The sequence below is a fragment of the Salmo salar genome, chromosome ssa13, assembly GCF_905237065.1.
Source record: "Salmo salar chromosome ssa13, Ssal_v3.1, whole genome shotgun sequence".
Lineage (NCBI taxonomy): Eukaryota > Metazoa > Chordata > Actinopteri > Salmoniformes > Salmonidae > Salmo > Salmo salar.
Window position 1 is genome coordinate 74,689,793 of NC_059454.1, and position 16,802 is coordinate 74,706,594.

General features: G+C 43.1%; 1 protein-coding gene across 7 annotated transcripts in view; it reads right to left on the reverse strand.

Moving 5' to 3' along the window:
* LOC106568027 (homeobox protein cut-like 1) overlaps positions 1-16,802 on the reverse strand; it is a 238,969-nt gene that overhangs the window by 86,137 nt on the left and 136,030 nt on the right. For all 7 annotated transcript variants that reach the window (XM_014138033.2, XM_014138031.2, XM_014138032.2 and 4 more), the window contains exons 4-6: positions 8,745-8,823; positions 5,023-5,160; positions 970-1,129 (exon numbers count right to left, since the gene is read on the reverse strand). In XM_014138033.2, the coding sequence (XP_013993508.2) occupies positions 970-1,129; positions 5,023-5,160; positions 8,745-8,823 (377 nt within the window). The remainder of the gene's footprint in view (positions 1-969; positions 1,130-5,022; positions 5,161-8,744; positions 8,824-16,802) is intronic.

Genomic DNA, 16,802 nt, shown 5'->3' on the forward strand with positions numbered 1-16,802 from the left:
CTCTTTTCCTCCCAGGAAACAGAATATTTCAAGGTAGCAAAATGGGGTCGTGCTCTACGGTGGCGGCTTTGTAAAAAAAGGTGACAGCGGTGACAGGTTACAATGGCCTGTATTGTTGCCCTCTGACGTAACAGATAACAGAGCAGAACTGTGTCCCTGTCCGGTGAGTGACAGTCTGGCAGCAGTAATGATCAGGAGGCTCAGTGCGGTATTACCATCCATGCCGGGGGGTTTAGGAGTAAACAAACAGCAGTGAATTAAAAGGTATTACGGTGCAAAGGGATTATAGCTAGAGTTGGTCGGTCCCAATAAAATCCTTGTGTAAAGGCCGCATATGCCTCCATCAGGAAACACTGATGGGATCATATAATATTGTGTGACATTGAGGGAAAGCCGGTTCGAGTTGAAATCGGGATATCTCACATTCAGTTATGATTAGGAGCAAGTTCAATAGGAATACAATGGTAAAACAATGTAAAAAACAAAGTGTGCCAGTTATCGCTCATTCCGTGTTCAATATCGGCTCAGCTCCAGTGCTGAATGAAAGTGTAAATGTCAACGTGATAGGGAGTCCGTTTCAGTGCCCTTCACACCAACCCTGACATATCTGACAACCTTCCAGTGAGCCATGGGCGTAATTTGAACTAAAGTTGGTCACCCACTTACCTACAAAGCAAACATATAGGAGACTGACCATCGTTAAGGCCAGACGACTGAAGGGACAGAATTTAGAGAACCATTGGTTCACCATGGAAGTATGGAAATATTTAACTAAATGCTGCTATAGTACAAGAAGATATAATAGTTCTATTGATTGAATATGCAGACAACAGCTGTAAGGGTATTCCGTCTGGGCCTAACCATCGCTGTCTGTTGGCAAACACTAGTAAGCCTATCCTCCACAGCCAGTCCTCACTAGCAGAGTAGTGGTAGAGCACGGTACAGGCTACAGGGGGCGTTCCTGCTTACCTCTCCTCCTCTGCATGGTTGTTGTGGAGCTGCCCATCCTCTCCCTCTTTCTTCTCCTTCTCCTCCTCTCTCCTCTCCTCCTGACCCAGCTCCTCAGCCTGCTTCTTCAGGGTCTCTTCATACTCTTCTATCTTCTCCTTAAGTGCTTTAATTGTGACCTCTGAGAGAGAGAGAGACAGGGAGAGAGAGACAGAGAGACAGAAAACTCAAAAAGTCAGTAAGTGATTGGTTTCTCTCTTACCTGTTAACCTGAGTGCCAACATGATATTAGGTACCAAGCCATAAGCATCCTGATGTGCTCGGTCTGGATTGTCAGTAACACTGAGAGCGTCTGAGGGATCCTCCAAGTAGGAGAAGGACGGGGGGCTCTATTCCACCGTGTGCAGAGTGTGTATAGGCAAAGCCCTTGCGCTTGCTAATAGATCACGAGATCACAGTGTATTACTGACTGAGAGCTCTCAGTTTCCCTCCCACTTCGTACTTGTCTTGTCTTCCTTTTTTTCTCTAGCTCACTCGCTGGTGCTCTGTCTCTCTCCCTCTCTCTCGCTCTCTCTCTCTCTCCTCCTCCTCTGCGGTGATTTAAACTCCGACGTTTCAGCCCTGACACATAATCAATGGCGATGAGTCCCCTCTGAGCCCTTTTCCCCTTAACTGTTAAATTGAACTTTAAACATTTAGGTTGCAGGGGATCAATGGCCTCGGCTGGGCCGGGATGCGCGAGAGAGAGAGGGAGAGAAAGAGAGAGAGAGAGAGAGAGAGAGAGAGAGAGAGAGAGAGAGAGAGAGAGAGAGAGAGAGAGGGGGTGATTCTCCACTCCACCACCGCGGAGGTGGGAGATCTGCAGCTTAGCCGGAGCACAGGAGAGAAAAAAGAAAATCAATGGCAAAATAAAATATTGCCGCTATTGAGCTGGGTCAATTAGCTCTTGGTGGGAGGGGAATTCCAAAGACAGAGAGGGCAGCCCCCACCCACCTCACCCTTTATCCCCTCTTCTCCTCCTCTTCTTTCACATGCTATTCTGAAAAGGAGACAAAAAGCAGTGAAGGCTTTAAAGGCCTATACAATGGAGCTTCACCTGAAAAGACTGCCCAGGGGCTACTTTCATAAAGGGGGCTATGGAGGAGGTGAGCCATTATTAAAAAGGATCTATGCTGAACAAAAATATAAACGCAACATGTAAATTGTTGTTCCCATGTTTCATGAGCTGAAATAAAAGATCCCAGAAATTTCACATACGCACAAAAAGCTTATTTCGCTCAAACGTACATCCCTTTTACTGAGCATTTCTCCTTTGCCAAGATAATCGATCCACCTAACAGGTGTGGCATATCATGAAGCTGATTAAACAGCATGACTATTACACAGGTGCATCTTGTGCAGGGGACAATAAAAGGGCACTTTAAAATGTGCAGTTCTGTCACAACAATGCCACAGACATCTCAAAGTTTTGAGGGAGTGTGCAATTGGCATGCTGACTGCAGGAATGTCCACCAGAGCTGTTGCAAGAGAATTGACTGTTCATTACTCTACCATAAGCCGCCTCCAACGTCATTTTAGAGAATTTGGCAGTATGTCCAACCGGCCTGACAACCGCAGACCACGTATAACCTCTACAGCCCAGGACCTCCACAAGCGGCTTCTTCACCTGCGGGATCGTCTGAGACCAGCCACCCGGACAGCTGAGGGGTATTTCTGTCTGTAATAAAGCCCTTTTGTGGGGAAAAACTCATTCTGATTTGCTGGGCCTGGCTCCCCAGTGGGTGGGCCTATGCCCTCCCAGGCCCACCCATGGCTGCGCCCTTGCCCAGTCTTGTGAAATCCATAGATTAGTGCCTAATTTATTTATTTTAATTGACTGACTTATATGAAGTGTAACTCGTTGAAATTGTTGCATGTTGCTTTTATATTTTTGTTCAGTATTTACAGTATATTTTTGGGTTATGGAAGGACTTTGGGGCGACTGATGCTCCACTAACTTGATGTTAGCCGTTAGCTATTTTACGGCGTTTGATGCGAGGTTCTGAAAATTGTAGCTCCATGCACATCGGCCATTGAAACGGTATCTGTATTACAGATGATATCTTCTTCAAACTTTTAACATAGCACATATACTTTACTATTCTTAACCAGATCGCTGTGGTGTTCCATCCCTTTCCAAGACAGCTGAACATTGATAAATCTCTCAATGGAGAGTCTTTGCCATCGTAAGCGGGTCAGTGAACTATGCTTGTGTTAGCTCCCTGAGCTAATGCCTATGGCTTTAGCTCAGCAAGCCAACCATTTTTTGTGGCCCACCGGTTCAAACCCAGTTGATCACTCTGGTCCAGTATACAGTGCATTATGAAAGTATTCAGACCCCACAAATTTGTCCACATTTTGTTACGTTACAGCCTTATTCTAAAATGTATTTAAAAAACAAAATCTACACACAATACCCCATAATGTCAATGCAAAAACAGGTTTTTATTTTTTTTGTGCAAAATGTGTATATATAAAACTTACATTTCACATTGACATACGTATTCAGACCCTTTACTCAGTACTTTGTTGAAGCACCTTTGGCAGCAATTACAGCCTTGAGTCTTCTTGGGTATGACGCTACAAGCTTGGCACACCTGTATTTGGGGAGTTTCTTCCATTCTTCTCTGCAGATCCTCTCAAGCTCTGTCAGGATGGGTGGGGACTATCTCTGCAAGGCTATTTTCAGGTATCTCTGGGCTCTGGCTGGGCCACTCAAGGAGATTCAGAGACTTGTCCCGAAGCCACTCCTGCGTTGTCTTGGCTGTGTGCTTAGGGTCGTTGTCCTGTTGGAAGGTAAACCTTCACCCCAGTCTGAGGTCCTGAGTGCTCTGGAGCACGTTTTCACCTTTGCGCAGTTTGCACAGTTCATCTTTTCCTTGATCCTGACTAGTCTCCCAGTCCCTGCCGCTGAAAAACATCCCCACAGCATGATGCTGCCACCCCCATGCTTCACCGTAGTGATACTAACAGGTTTCCTCCAAACGTGATAATTGGCATTCAGGCCAAAGAGTTCAATCTTGGTTTCATCAGACAGAGAATTCTGTTTCTCATGGTCTGAGAGTCCTTTATGTGCCTTTTGGCAAACTCCAAGTGGGCTGTCATGTGCCTTTTACTGACGAGTGGCTTCCATCTGGCCACTCTACCATAAGGGCCCGATTGGTGGAGTGCTGCAGAGATGGTTGTCCTTCTGAAAGGTTCTCTCTTCTCCACAGAGGAACTTTGGAGCTCTGTCAAACTGACCATCGGGTTCTTGGTCACCTCCCTGACCTAGTCCCTTCTCCCTCGATTGCTCAGCTTGGCCGGGCGACCAGCTCTAGGAAGAGTCTTGGTGGTTCCAAACTTCTTCCATTAAAAAATGAAGTCCACTGTGTTCTTGGGGACCTTCAATACTGCAGAAGTTGTTTTGTACCCTTCCCCAGATCTGTGCCTTGACACAATCCTGTCTCGGAACTCTACGGACAATTCCTTGTACCTCATGGATTGGTTTTTGCTCTGACATGCACCGACTATGGGACCTTATATAGACAGGTGTGTGCCTTTCCAAATCATGTCCAATAAATTTAATTTACCACAGGTGAACTCCAATCAAGTTGTAGAAACATCTCAAGGATGATCAATGGAAACAGGATGTATCTGAGCTAAATTTCGAGTCTCATAGCAAAGGATCTGAATATTTATGTAAATAAGGTATTTCTGTTTTCGCTTTGTCATTATGGGGTATTGTGTAGATTGACGAGGAAAACAATTAATTGAATCCATTTTTAAATTAGGCTGTAACGTAACAAAATGTGGAGAAAGTCAAGGGGTCTGAATACTTTTCTAATGCACTGTAGGTACAAAGAGTATGTGAAGGAAAATATACCTAATAAAAAAAAAAATTACAAAAAAATATTATATATATATATATATATATAAAAATGGATATGGGTGATTGGAAATGTTTCAGACAATTACATTGATAGAAGCCACAAACTGCAATATCAAAGCTGATCTACCCAAATAAAACCAAATAAGAGTGTGTCTCAGTCTCACCGTGGTTCTTGACCTCAGCGATCTCCTGGGTGTAGCCCTCCAGCGTCTCGCGGAGCTTCTGGTTCTCCGTCTCGATGTCGTGCATCCTCTGGACCTTCAGCTGTAGCTGCTGGGTAGCCTCCAGGGCCGACACAGGGTCTGATGGGACGGGAGAGGACACTTATGTTACTAATCATTATGCATCACAAATCACAAGAAATCACTAATCACTATACAAATCCACAATATACATTACTAATCATTAGACTACACAGGGTTGGGCTATGCACATCCACAAAACAGGTCTGACACCAGGGTAGCCTTTCAAAGTGGAACAGCTTAGTGTATATATGACTAGTATTAGTGTAGCATGTTTTGAAGATCGGTTCATTGAGGAGATCCTAAGACCCACCCGTCCATTCATCCCTCCCTACCACTATCTCTCTGTCTCTAACCTCTCACTCCATTCAAACATCAATCCAGGCACTGCAACAATAAGGTGTATTGTGGGGTTTGTGTCCCTGGCAGTGACCATGAGTGGCCAGGGCGAGTCACGTGAGGCTGACTGATGATGAGTCCTGTGTGTGTGTGTGTGTGTGTGTGTGTGTGTGTGTGTGTGAGTTGGGTGCCAGAGCAGCAGAGCTATGTATAGCTGCCCCCATTCGTACAGAGTAGAGCAGGAGTGCTGAGACAGCGCTGCTGTGGTTGCAACACACACACACACACACACACACACACACAGTCACGTGAACAAGTAGCCCAGACAAAGGAGATAAAGAGAGGCGAAGAGAGGGAGAGAAAAAGGGCAAGAAAGGGAGAGGCAGGGAGAATGAATGAGAGAGGAAAATAGAGATAGGAAGAGGGGCGATAGCTCGGATTCAGGACAATGATGATGACTTTCTTATCTTTGGGGCTTGGGCAGAGAAACCCATGAGACAACAATACATTCCTGTAAACAGATTGAAGTGGGCTTGTATGAAAATAATATACACCCTTGCAAAACATATATTGCACAACTACACTCTTGACTGCAGCGCCTATTTGTGATAGGTCCTCAGCCAATGGCACCACCCACAGTGGTGGAAACTGTGGATTGATAAATGTATATATTGATTAACTGAATTAAATCAAAGCTGTAAAACACATTGCGGATGACTCGAAAAAGTCAATGACTGATTGTGGTCCTCTTATGAATCAAGGTCAGAAGTTGTGGTGATGGGGATGGTTAAGGGAGGCATTTGGAGACTGGCAGGGTATTCTAACCCCCCCCCCACGTTGGGCGCTGCCAGTCCTGGCCTCATCAGTGCCCGGCATCGACGCGGCCGCTAATTGCCGTATGACTAATTATGCCCCAATTCCAGTTGATTTTCTTTAATGAGACAGCTGGGTTAATTATGTAATCATATGATTACATTAGCCCCCCTGGCCCTGAGAGAGAGAGAGCAGAGAAGGAGGGAGAGAGAGGGAAAGGGGGGGGAGGAAGAGGAGGGATATGAAAAGAGTGGTAGAGAGGGGTAAACAATGGGATATAAAAGGAGGAAGAGCGAGAGCGAGAGGGAGCGTATAAGAGCATATATTCCAGGCCGACATAATTCCACATTGACATTATGGGGTATTGTGTGTCGGCAGTGACCAAAAAAATCTGAGGCTGTAACACAACAAACTGTGGAAAGTCAAGGGGTGTGAATACTTTCTGAAAGCGCTGTGGAAGACACACACACACACCACGTCAAACACGCCAGCGCATTGTGAATCTGATAAAACTCCTCTCCCCACTAAGATAGTCCTTCTGTTACGTGAAACAAGGGCCAAGTTATCTCCACAACGTCCTTGGAGGGAGAAGCCAAACCGCTGAGGACACACAGCATTATCAAAAGATCTGTTATGTCAACAACGGCGCGCGCTGTTCTAACACCCTGCGTCATAACACAAAGTGTTCATCTAAGACTCTGAAACATTGGGCTGATAGAAGAGCTCTGGTCTGGCCATGGACAGCCTGTTCCCATGCTACACCAATCCCTATTTGATTGTGAAAACGTACTTTGACTTCTGGTCATAAGAAATTACAGTAGTACCGACATTCTTGAAGGGTTGGATGGGAACTAATCTTTTAATTCCATTTCAATATTATCTATGATGATACCCTCTCGTTAAGGGTGCTTTGAATGACCCCATATGATTAAAAAAACGACTGTCAATGTGACCTACAGTGTGACAGGAGAGAAGGTCATAATGTGACATTATGGTGATGAGTGCTGTATCACATCTAGCCTGTCTCAGTCGGCCTAGTCCCAGTGCCTACCCCTCTATTGCTACTCTCTCCAGAACAGACGGACTGACTACAGTGTGTGTCAGAATCTCTCTCTTCCTGTCCTCCCTGGAACTTATAACTGGGAGATTGTCCCTTCACTAGACAGGCAGTGGCAGCACCAACACTGTCTGGATGGGCGAGGTTCTGTGTGTGTGCGCGCGTGTGAAGAGGGCGAGTGAGTGTGTGTGTGAATGAGTGAGTGAGAGAGTGTGTGTGTGCTCGGAGCAGGAGTGAGACTGAGTGCCAACTGCTCAGTGCAGCCACTCCAGCCTGCTGCAGAACACTGGGCTGTCTGTGAGAACAGTGTGAATATTAAGGCTTTATGAGAAGGCTAGAGAGGGAAGACAGTAGGTGGAGACACCTGTCAACTTTGACATTTTACTCCCAAGTGTCATCAGGGTGAGAGTCAGGTAGGGGTGTGTGTGAGGGTGTGTATTTTCCCTGGTGTGTTCAGCAGAGCTCCAAGGGGTGGATACACACTGACATTAAGGTGTGTGTGATTACACACACACACATCTATGAGATAATCAGTGGAGTAGTGATCATTCATCCTCAGACATACAGACGTGGAGACAAGAATGGACAGGCTCCAGATTACACTGATAATACACAGACATTCCTAGACCCCCCCCACACACACACACTTGGAACACGGACTGATGTACGGGAGCCAAGGCGAAGGTCTCTAGGTGCTGCTTGTCTGTCTTGGTAGGCGTTGAGCTGTGTGTGAATGCGTGGTGTGGTTTAGAGATCCTAGGCAGGGCTGGGATCTCCAAACCACAACAGCAGTCATTTACGCATGTACTAAGTGGTTCCCCAAGCAGGCCGGCTTGCTCCTACAGGCCTGTGTGTGTTCGCATGCGTTTCCATAAGGTTCACTAAGGAGAAAATGGACTGCAGGCAGACAAGGCTCCCAGACAGCCTCACACACACACACACACACACACACACGAGCTCAGAAGTCCCAGTCCGTCACAGACTAACACATACTCCAGTCACCCTCCCCTGTTGACTGTCCCACTATTAGTCTGCCTAGCCAGGAAGTCGCTCAGTGCTTTAGTTAGGTGGAAAATACACAGGAGATCAGGAGATCTCCATGGACAACACTGGTATTAATAGTGACTGTGCGTCTGTCAGTGTGTTGAAATCATCAATGTCCTCCCCATCCCTTCATTTTCCCCTCTGCCCACTGGCTCCTGGAGGCACATTGTCTCAGGAACATCAGGAAAAGTAATCAGAAGTGTGTGTGTGTGTGTGGCGCAAGAGACGTGTGTCTCATAAACATGCCGGAATTGTTTAGGGTGCCTCGGCTGCTGTGGAAATCCCTGTGGTGGATTCTCTATTCCACACACACACACACACACACACACACACACACACACACACACACACACACACACACACACACACACACGGTTGAGCTGAGACTTACCTGGGACATCGATGAATCTCTTGTACACGCTTAGGAAGGCAGCCTCTGACTCCTTACTTCTTTTACTCACCGCGTCGATCTGAAAGGAAAGATGGAAATATTGCTTAAGAAAAGAGAGATGGGGGAGAGTAGTCGAGAGGAGATCCAACTTTTATCAGAGAACACGACAACAATCATATCAGTCAAATGTTTGTGTCTCTGTGTACAGTAAGAAGGAATTTAAGAGGTAGTTTCGCAAGCCAATGCTAAGTAGCGTTAGCACAATGACGGAGTTTCTGGGTATCTGCTAGCGTATTATGCTAGCAGATACCCATAGACTTCCAGTCATTGCGCTAACACTAGTTAGCAACTTCCTTCAAACTGCACGCAGACACATAATAAATGGTATCCAAAATCCTGAAGTATGCCATTAAGGATAAAAAAGAAACGGAATGGAGCTAAAGCACAGGCAGAATCCTAGAGGAAAACCTGGTTCAGTTTGCTTTCTACCAGACACTGGGAGATGAATTCAGCTATTAGCAGGACAACAACCTAAACCACAAGCCCAAATATACACTGAGCATATAAAACATTAGATCTGAAAACGGTTGTCTAGCAATGATCAACTCCCAAATTGACAGAGCTTGAAGAACTTTGAAAAGAATAATGGTCAAATATTGCACAATCCAGGTGTGGAAAAACTCACAGCTATAATTGCTGCTTGGGTTGCAGCTATAATTGCTGCTTGGGAAACTTTCCGGAAATTTTCCATGGGAAGTTAAGCCCGGGAATTTTGCTTAAATTCATCAAAAAAGTTAGCTGATAACAGTGAACCTTTTTTGTGGGATACACATAAGGCAATTCTAGGTCTTGTGGCATATTTTGGTTAAACTATCCCCAATTCAATGGAATTGCAACCCTCTGCAGGCACAGTGCATTCTTCCATCACATGTACAGCTGATTCTCAAGATCTTGCACACTAATGAGATGCTATTGAGCCCACACTACTACACTGTCTGAACCAAGGACTACATGCTTTCTGGTACCTTTTGATTACAATACTGGGTGGGGTGAATATATTTTATATGACACATTTTTTGTTATTAACTAGTAAATAGTAGTCTACAGCAAAGTGTGTTTAAATCATTTCTAACTTGTTAACAATTTCTGCTAGTTAGTTTTGCTACCTTGTAGGTTTTAGCTTGCTTGAGCCTGATAACTGAGGAGTGTTAATTCACCTGTTTCCATACATATTTCATTTTAAAACATTTATCTTACAAAGGAGTTGTTTAATCTAACTGCTTAACTATTCATCTGTACATGGGATTTTTTTTTTTGTCATTTCTTTCTAATCTTTACAAGAAAATGCCACGGGGACTATCTGACGTGTGGAGACATTTCACTGCAGCTAATGTAGGAAAAGCTGTGTACATTTGCAAATACTGTACCAATTCATATATCAAGAATGCAACAAAGATGTCAGAGGTGAAAATGATTAAATCAGACATCTTATCGATAGCAACAGCTCATGATCCTCCTGGAATCATTTGTTTTTTTGACACAATGGAGGAACGTAGTCAGAGAAATGCTGATGAATGTCATGCTTGAGCTGTGTATGCAACTGGTTCACCTCGGATGCTCACAGGCAATGTGCGTTGGAAAAGATTTCTGAATGTTCTTCGCCCAGCATACACCCCTCCAACCAGACATGCTTTATCTACTAATTTGCTGGATGCAGAGTTCAACAGAGTTAGGGTGCAGATCAAGCAAATCATAGAGAAAGCAGACTATTGCAATCATCGCTGATGGGTGGTCGAATGTTCGTGGGCAAGGAATAATTAACTACATCTCCACCCCTCAACCAGTATTCTACAGGTGCACAGACACAAGGGACAACAGACACACCGGTCTCTACATTGCAGATGAGCTGAAGGCAGTCATCAATGACCTTGGACCACAGAAGGTATTTGCACTGGTGACAGACAATGCTGTGAACATGAAGGCTGCTTGGTCTAAAGTGGAGGAGTCCTACCCTCACATCACACCCATTGGCTGTGCTGCTCATGCATTGAATCTGCTCCTCAAGGACATCATGGCACTGAAAACAATGGATACACTCTACAAGAGAGCCAAGGAAATGGTTAGGCAGTCTGGCGAAGTACACTTCCAAGCAAGGGCTTTGGGATGGAGATGCAATATGGCAGTCGTGCCAACATATCTCATCAGCCACCTGGTGGAAGGGACTTTGTGGATCTGAGGCTTTTTCCCCTGTTGCCTCCACCATCCTCCAAATCCCACCAACATCAGCCGTCTCAGAGCGCAACTGGTCCTTGTTTTGGAACACACACACACACACACACACACCACCCCAAAGCACGCAACAGGCTGACCAATACAAGAGTTGACAAATTGGTGGCCATCTGGGAAAATGTGAGGCTTTTTGAGCCTGACAACGAGCCATCCTCAACAAGGTTGGAAAGTGACAGTGAAGATAAGGCCTCAGTTCTGATGTTCAAGAGGTGGACATTGAGGAGGTCCAGGGAGAAGACATGGACGCCTGAGGGGAAGACAACCAAAGTTTTAGTTTAGACTTTCAATTTACAGATATGTTGAAAACATTTTTGGGAGATGCGATGGATCACTGGGGATCATTCAATATTCCCTTTCTTTTGTTGTTCAGTGAAATCATCCCATGTGAAGAGTCAACTCATTTAATTAATGTTCAATTCGTAACTAATTTTTTATTTATTTTTTCTATTGGAAGGATTTAATAATTTGCAATTATGTCTACTTATGATAAGGTAAAAGGTTTATGTTTGTCTCCATATGATATGGTATATATATCCAATGCAAAAAACAGCTACATTGAAATGGTATTAATATTACATTTCCATTAATTCCCATATATTCCCGTTAATTCCCATGGAAAGTTTCCACCTCTGAATATTCCCCAAAATGTACAATCCTAATTGCTGCTAAAGTGCTTCTACAAAATACTGACTCAGGAGTGTGAATAGCTATGTAAATAAGATATTCTGTATTTCATTTAATAGATTTGCAAACATTTCTAAAAACATGTTTTCACAGATCACTGCACCTGTACATAGCCCATCTGTAAAACAGCCCATCTATCTACCTACCTCATCCTCATACTATTTATCTTGCTCCTTTGCACCCCAGTATCTCTACTTGCACATTCATCTTCAACACATCTAACATTCCAGTGTTTTAATTGCTATATTGTAATTACTTCACCACCATGGCCTATTTATTGCCTTAACTCCCTTATCTTACCTCATTTACACTCACTGTATACAGACTTTTTGTTTTCTTTTGTTCTACTGTATTATTGATTGTATGTTTTGTTTATTCCATGTGTAACTCTGTTGTTGTATGTGTCAAATTGCTATGCTTTATCTTGGCCAGGTCGCAGTTGCAAATGAGAACTTGTTCTCAACTAGCCTACCTGGTTAAATAAAGGTGAAATAAAATGTAAAAAAAATGGGTTATTGTGTATAGATGGGTGAGAATTTGTTTTATTTCATCCATTTTGAATTCAGACTAACACAACAAAATGTGGAATAAGTCAAGGGGTATGAATACTTTCTGAATGCACTGTTTGTAGTTTTGGGCTGTCCCCGACTAAAATAAATCTTGGTCGACCGAGAGTCGCCTTGTTCTTTCCACCAATTGATTGGTGAAATTTTTTTAAACGTATTTTTCCATATATAAACACACACCCTATGTGTTTGAATAAATCAACTAAATATGCACTGAGCTTGTCTGATGCTTTAAGCACACAGTTTGATTAAATAATTAAAACACAAATTACTCAAGAAAGAGCCCGATGATCACACTGTAAAACAAATGACAGCGAGTGGCTGTGGCTGGCACACGTTGTCTCGCTCTCCTCCATACTGCAGCGAAAAGGCAGCACAGGAAGTGTTTATTGAGCTGTCCGTGCTGAAGCTGCAACAACATTTCAGCCATTTAGTTTCTTACTTATTTCTGACTGAAAAGGTGTGTTACTGAAATCCCAAATTTGTTTAGGAAAAACATTCCCTCAAACCCTTGCTCTCTTTATGTGAAACATGTAAGCATGGCTTGCATGTGACCAAAAGGACCTGACCTGTCATAATCACATTAATAAATTGGTTATAACAAACTCCGAACACAGTAACCGCAAAATGGATGCGGAGGACGTGAAAAAGAAACTCGAAACGGGCGAATGTTTGCTGGTTGCTCAGGAGGGAAAGGGGAAGTCAGATCTGTGGAAGACATTTGACTTTTGTGGAAACTACTGGAGCTCCAGAAAAATGAGGGTATCAGAACAAGCTTTGCGTGAGTATTATGTGTACCAAACAGTTGCTGTTAGATTACAATATTATAATTTTTTCTGACCATTTGGAACAGTGTAAACAACTCTAAATAAATAAATGTACCAGAGAGTCTGTTCTAATGGGAAACAATGACAATTTAAAGCCTTTATTACAGCAGACTAAAAACAGTTGCATGCGTTCATGAATTGCAGTTTAGTTACTGTTTGGGCTAATTATTGAAAGCGGCCTTTGTTATTTAATTTTAAAACTAAAATGCTTGTTTGCATTTCAAAGCATGAATGTATCATATGCTGTGTGATGCATGAAGGAAGTAATGAGTGATTGATTGATTGATTGATTGATTGATTGATTGATTGATAACAGTAGCCTATATATTGAAATAAGCCTAAGTAAGTTATGGTATCAAGACTAAACAGGACGCGCTCTTAGGCCTACAGCTCGATGGTGGTTATATACAAGGATACTATATAAAGCCTACTAATGATAATGACATTACTTATTATTATGGTGATCATAATAACTGTAATAATAACAATAAGAAGGAGATCAAGAGAAAGGCGGATATAAGAGAGAGAGCTGCATGCATATTATGTGTGACAAACAGGTGCTGTTAGATTACAGTATTATTTTTCTGCCTGTTTGGAACAGTGTAAACACCAAATAAATAAGTAATACCAGTCTGTTCTAATGACAAAAAATAGTAAAGCCTTTATTACAGCATAGCAAAGATTAAAAACAGCCCAATCGGTGAAATTGCTTTATCAGACAATTTGCCGTGGCATGAGGCTTGGTGCTCATGGAATCAGTAGGCTTTTAAACAAACACTCAAACAGGCAACAGAAACAAGACCTCTCTTATTTCTGTAGATATATATGGATGATTTATAAAGCCAGGCACATTTAACAGTTAGGCTATTGATTTTACAGTAGACCTAATTAAGTTGGGGTTTCCTCGCTCCTCAATTTTCTTAAACAATTAGGCTAAGGCAAGGGCTGTTTTCTCGTCAATGCTGCTGCTGCCTCCGCTGCATTGTTCTCAATCCCAATAGGCTGGTTAACGTCGCTATTAAGCACATACAGTAGCAACATAGGGAAATGCGCCAATTCTAAGGCGCACTGAAGATTATGTTTCAGAACCGCGGACAGTGACCGTATCCAACGCGAGAGGAAGCGCATTTGTTATAAAATAATATTTGATTTATTAGTGTTGCACCATTACTTTTTACATAATATAACCATATAGAATGTTAGTACCACATGGCCTCCGCGATGGATAAGTACACATACACAGGTGCTTGTACAGTTTTATAAGGTGCTTGTTTTAAATAATACAAGTAATATGATTATTGTGGCAGATGTTTGTGTATGTATTACATTTTATGTTTAGGTTTTCAATTTATCACAAACTGTTTCTGCATTTGTATAAAATAATACATTTTACAGTCTGTACAAGAATAATAGTTCAGCAGTAAAGTAAAGAGATACAGAGAGCCTGGGAAGGAGGGGTAGGGTAGGAGGGAGGGGTAGGGTAATAACTAATAATAATACAATAAAAAAAATAAAAACTCCATTGGATTAGAACTCATGACATAGTTTTTTTTAACATTGCGACTGAAGAAATCTCGGTCGACCAACAGGCTTTCGACTAAACAATCGACCAGTCAACTAAATGATGTCAGCCCAAACGTAGTTCAACATGAATGGGATTGCAGGTATATATAGAAATGAATTCATCCATAACAGCGTCAGCTCCAGATATTTTAGAGCTGTAATACTTCCACCACAGAATTTCTGTCTTATAAAGGCATTAATAGCAGTGTCGTTATGTCATTAACCAGTAACAACCTGCTTAGAGATATTGAGCTTCCAACCCTCTCAGTTCATGATGAAGACCGAGTGCTTCTCTGCTGTGGACTGGGAAGACAGACAGACAACTGGAACGCACCAAGGCAGCTAACCAATGAGTCATCAAGGGGGTGACGTGATTTGGCGTTGGCCCAAGAGGCACCACAGCTCTTGCATTGAAGTTCATCAACACTAAAGTATAGGAGTATAGTGCTGATTCATAGCCATGACATTGCTTTAGTATGCTGGTGATATGATACAGCATTGCTTTTACATTAACTACACTGTACTGCATCAGGCTCAAAAATCATAATATTTATGATTTAAATATGTTATGAAAACTGCTGTTTTTAGCTCCAAACCCACACTATACATCACAAATACCCGCCCATACGGCAAAAACATTACAGCTTTCACCAAGGTACTTCATATAGAACATAACATCAACAGTTTGTGTGGCTCAACATCAATTCCAGATTGCCTCTGAAATACTATACCGTCTAAATGATAAAGGAAACACACTCTGGACACGCGTCACGGACCAAGTCAAATACTGCATCATATTCCTCCGTTGCCCTTGGAGAGGTAGGGAGAGGTGGTCAAACTCAGGTCACAGATTACTCTTCCCTGAACCCTCTCTCGCCCTCAATACCACACATTGGACAACAGCTGGCGAGAGAGGAGAAAGGGTTTTGTCCAAACCTATTTAAATAGCATGGTTGGTTATACATATGACACAAATAATAATCCACCCCTCTCGCTTTGATGCATTTTTTATCAGCTTTCCTTTACATGGAAGCAGCTATATTAGTGGTGAGTACTCAATGTACACCATCACACACCCTTTTATATGATCTGTGGCACACACACACACACACACACACACACACACACACACACACACACAACGTAAGCCTCAAAGCCTCAGCTGTGCTCTATACATTAAACCACCTCATTATCATGCGCTGTCAATCAAATCATTTCCTCACGTATAGATAGCCGTTGTATGACGTTTGGATCTAATAGGAGCGGTACCAATCTTCAGAGGAAAATAACACACTATATCCTTTATTCAACAAGATTTCAAAAATATCTGTCAAAATGACCCATTGTACTGTTCTTCTGCAAGTAAACATTTTGTTGCACCGTGTATAGCATGTGTATCCTGTACATATGACTGATAAAGCGTAAAACCTACGTTTTACTCACCATTTAACCTTGGTAAACTTTTGTATACACTTGAGGACTTCTACCTGTAGTGTATCAGAGTAAGAAAGGTGTCCCATTGGCCTAGCTATGTGAGCTATTGATTGACAGCAGGATCTAACTCCCGCCTACTGTGGGGTTCAGAGGCTTCATGTGTATGGCTGTTGTTGAGGTTGCACCGAGCAGCCCTGAGGCAGCGTGTGTGTGTATGTATCTACTGAATCTGTGTGTACTGTATGCGAGTGTTTAGGTCTATGTGTGTGTGTGTGTCTGCGGAGGTGTCACATGTCTCCTGAGAGCCACGTCCGGGTCTTAGCATTGCTGCTGACTGCGCGTTCCTCCACTGCTCTGGGAGTGTGAGCAGCCAGCCAGCCAGTCCTGGCATTGCCGCTAACTGGGTCATCCTTCGGTAGAGGAGGGGATGGGAGGAGGATGAGAAGGGGAGGGAAGGAGGGGGGAAGCACGAGAGGAGGAGTAAAGAGCTACTGTACATCCCAAAAATATATACACTGAGTGTACAAAACATTAAGAACACCTGCTCTTCCATGACAGACTGACCAGGTGAATCCAGGTGAAAGCTATGATCCCTTACCGATGTCACTTGTTAAATCCACTTCAATCAGTGTAGATGGAGGGGAGGAGACAAGGCTTAAAATTCCTTCTTTAACCTAAGACAAATTGAGACATAG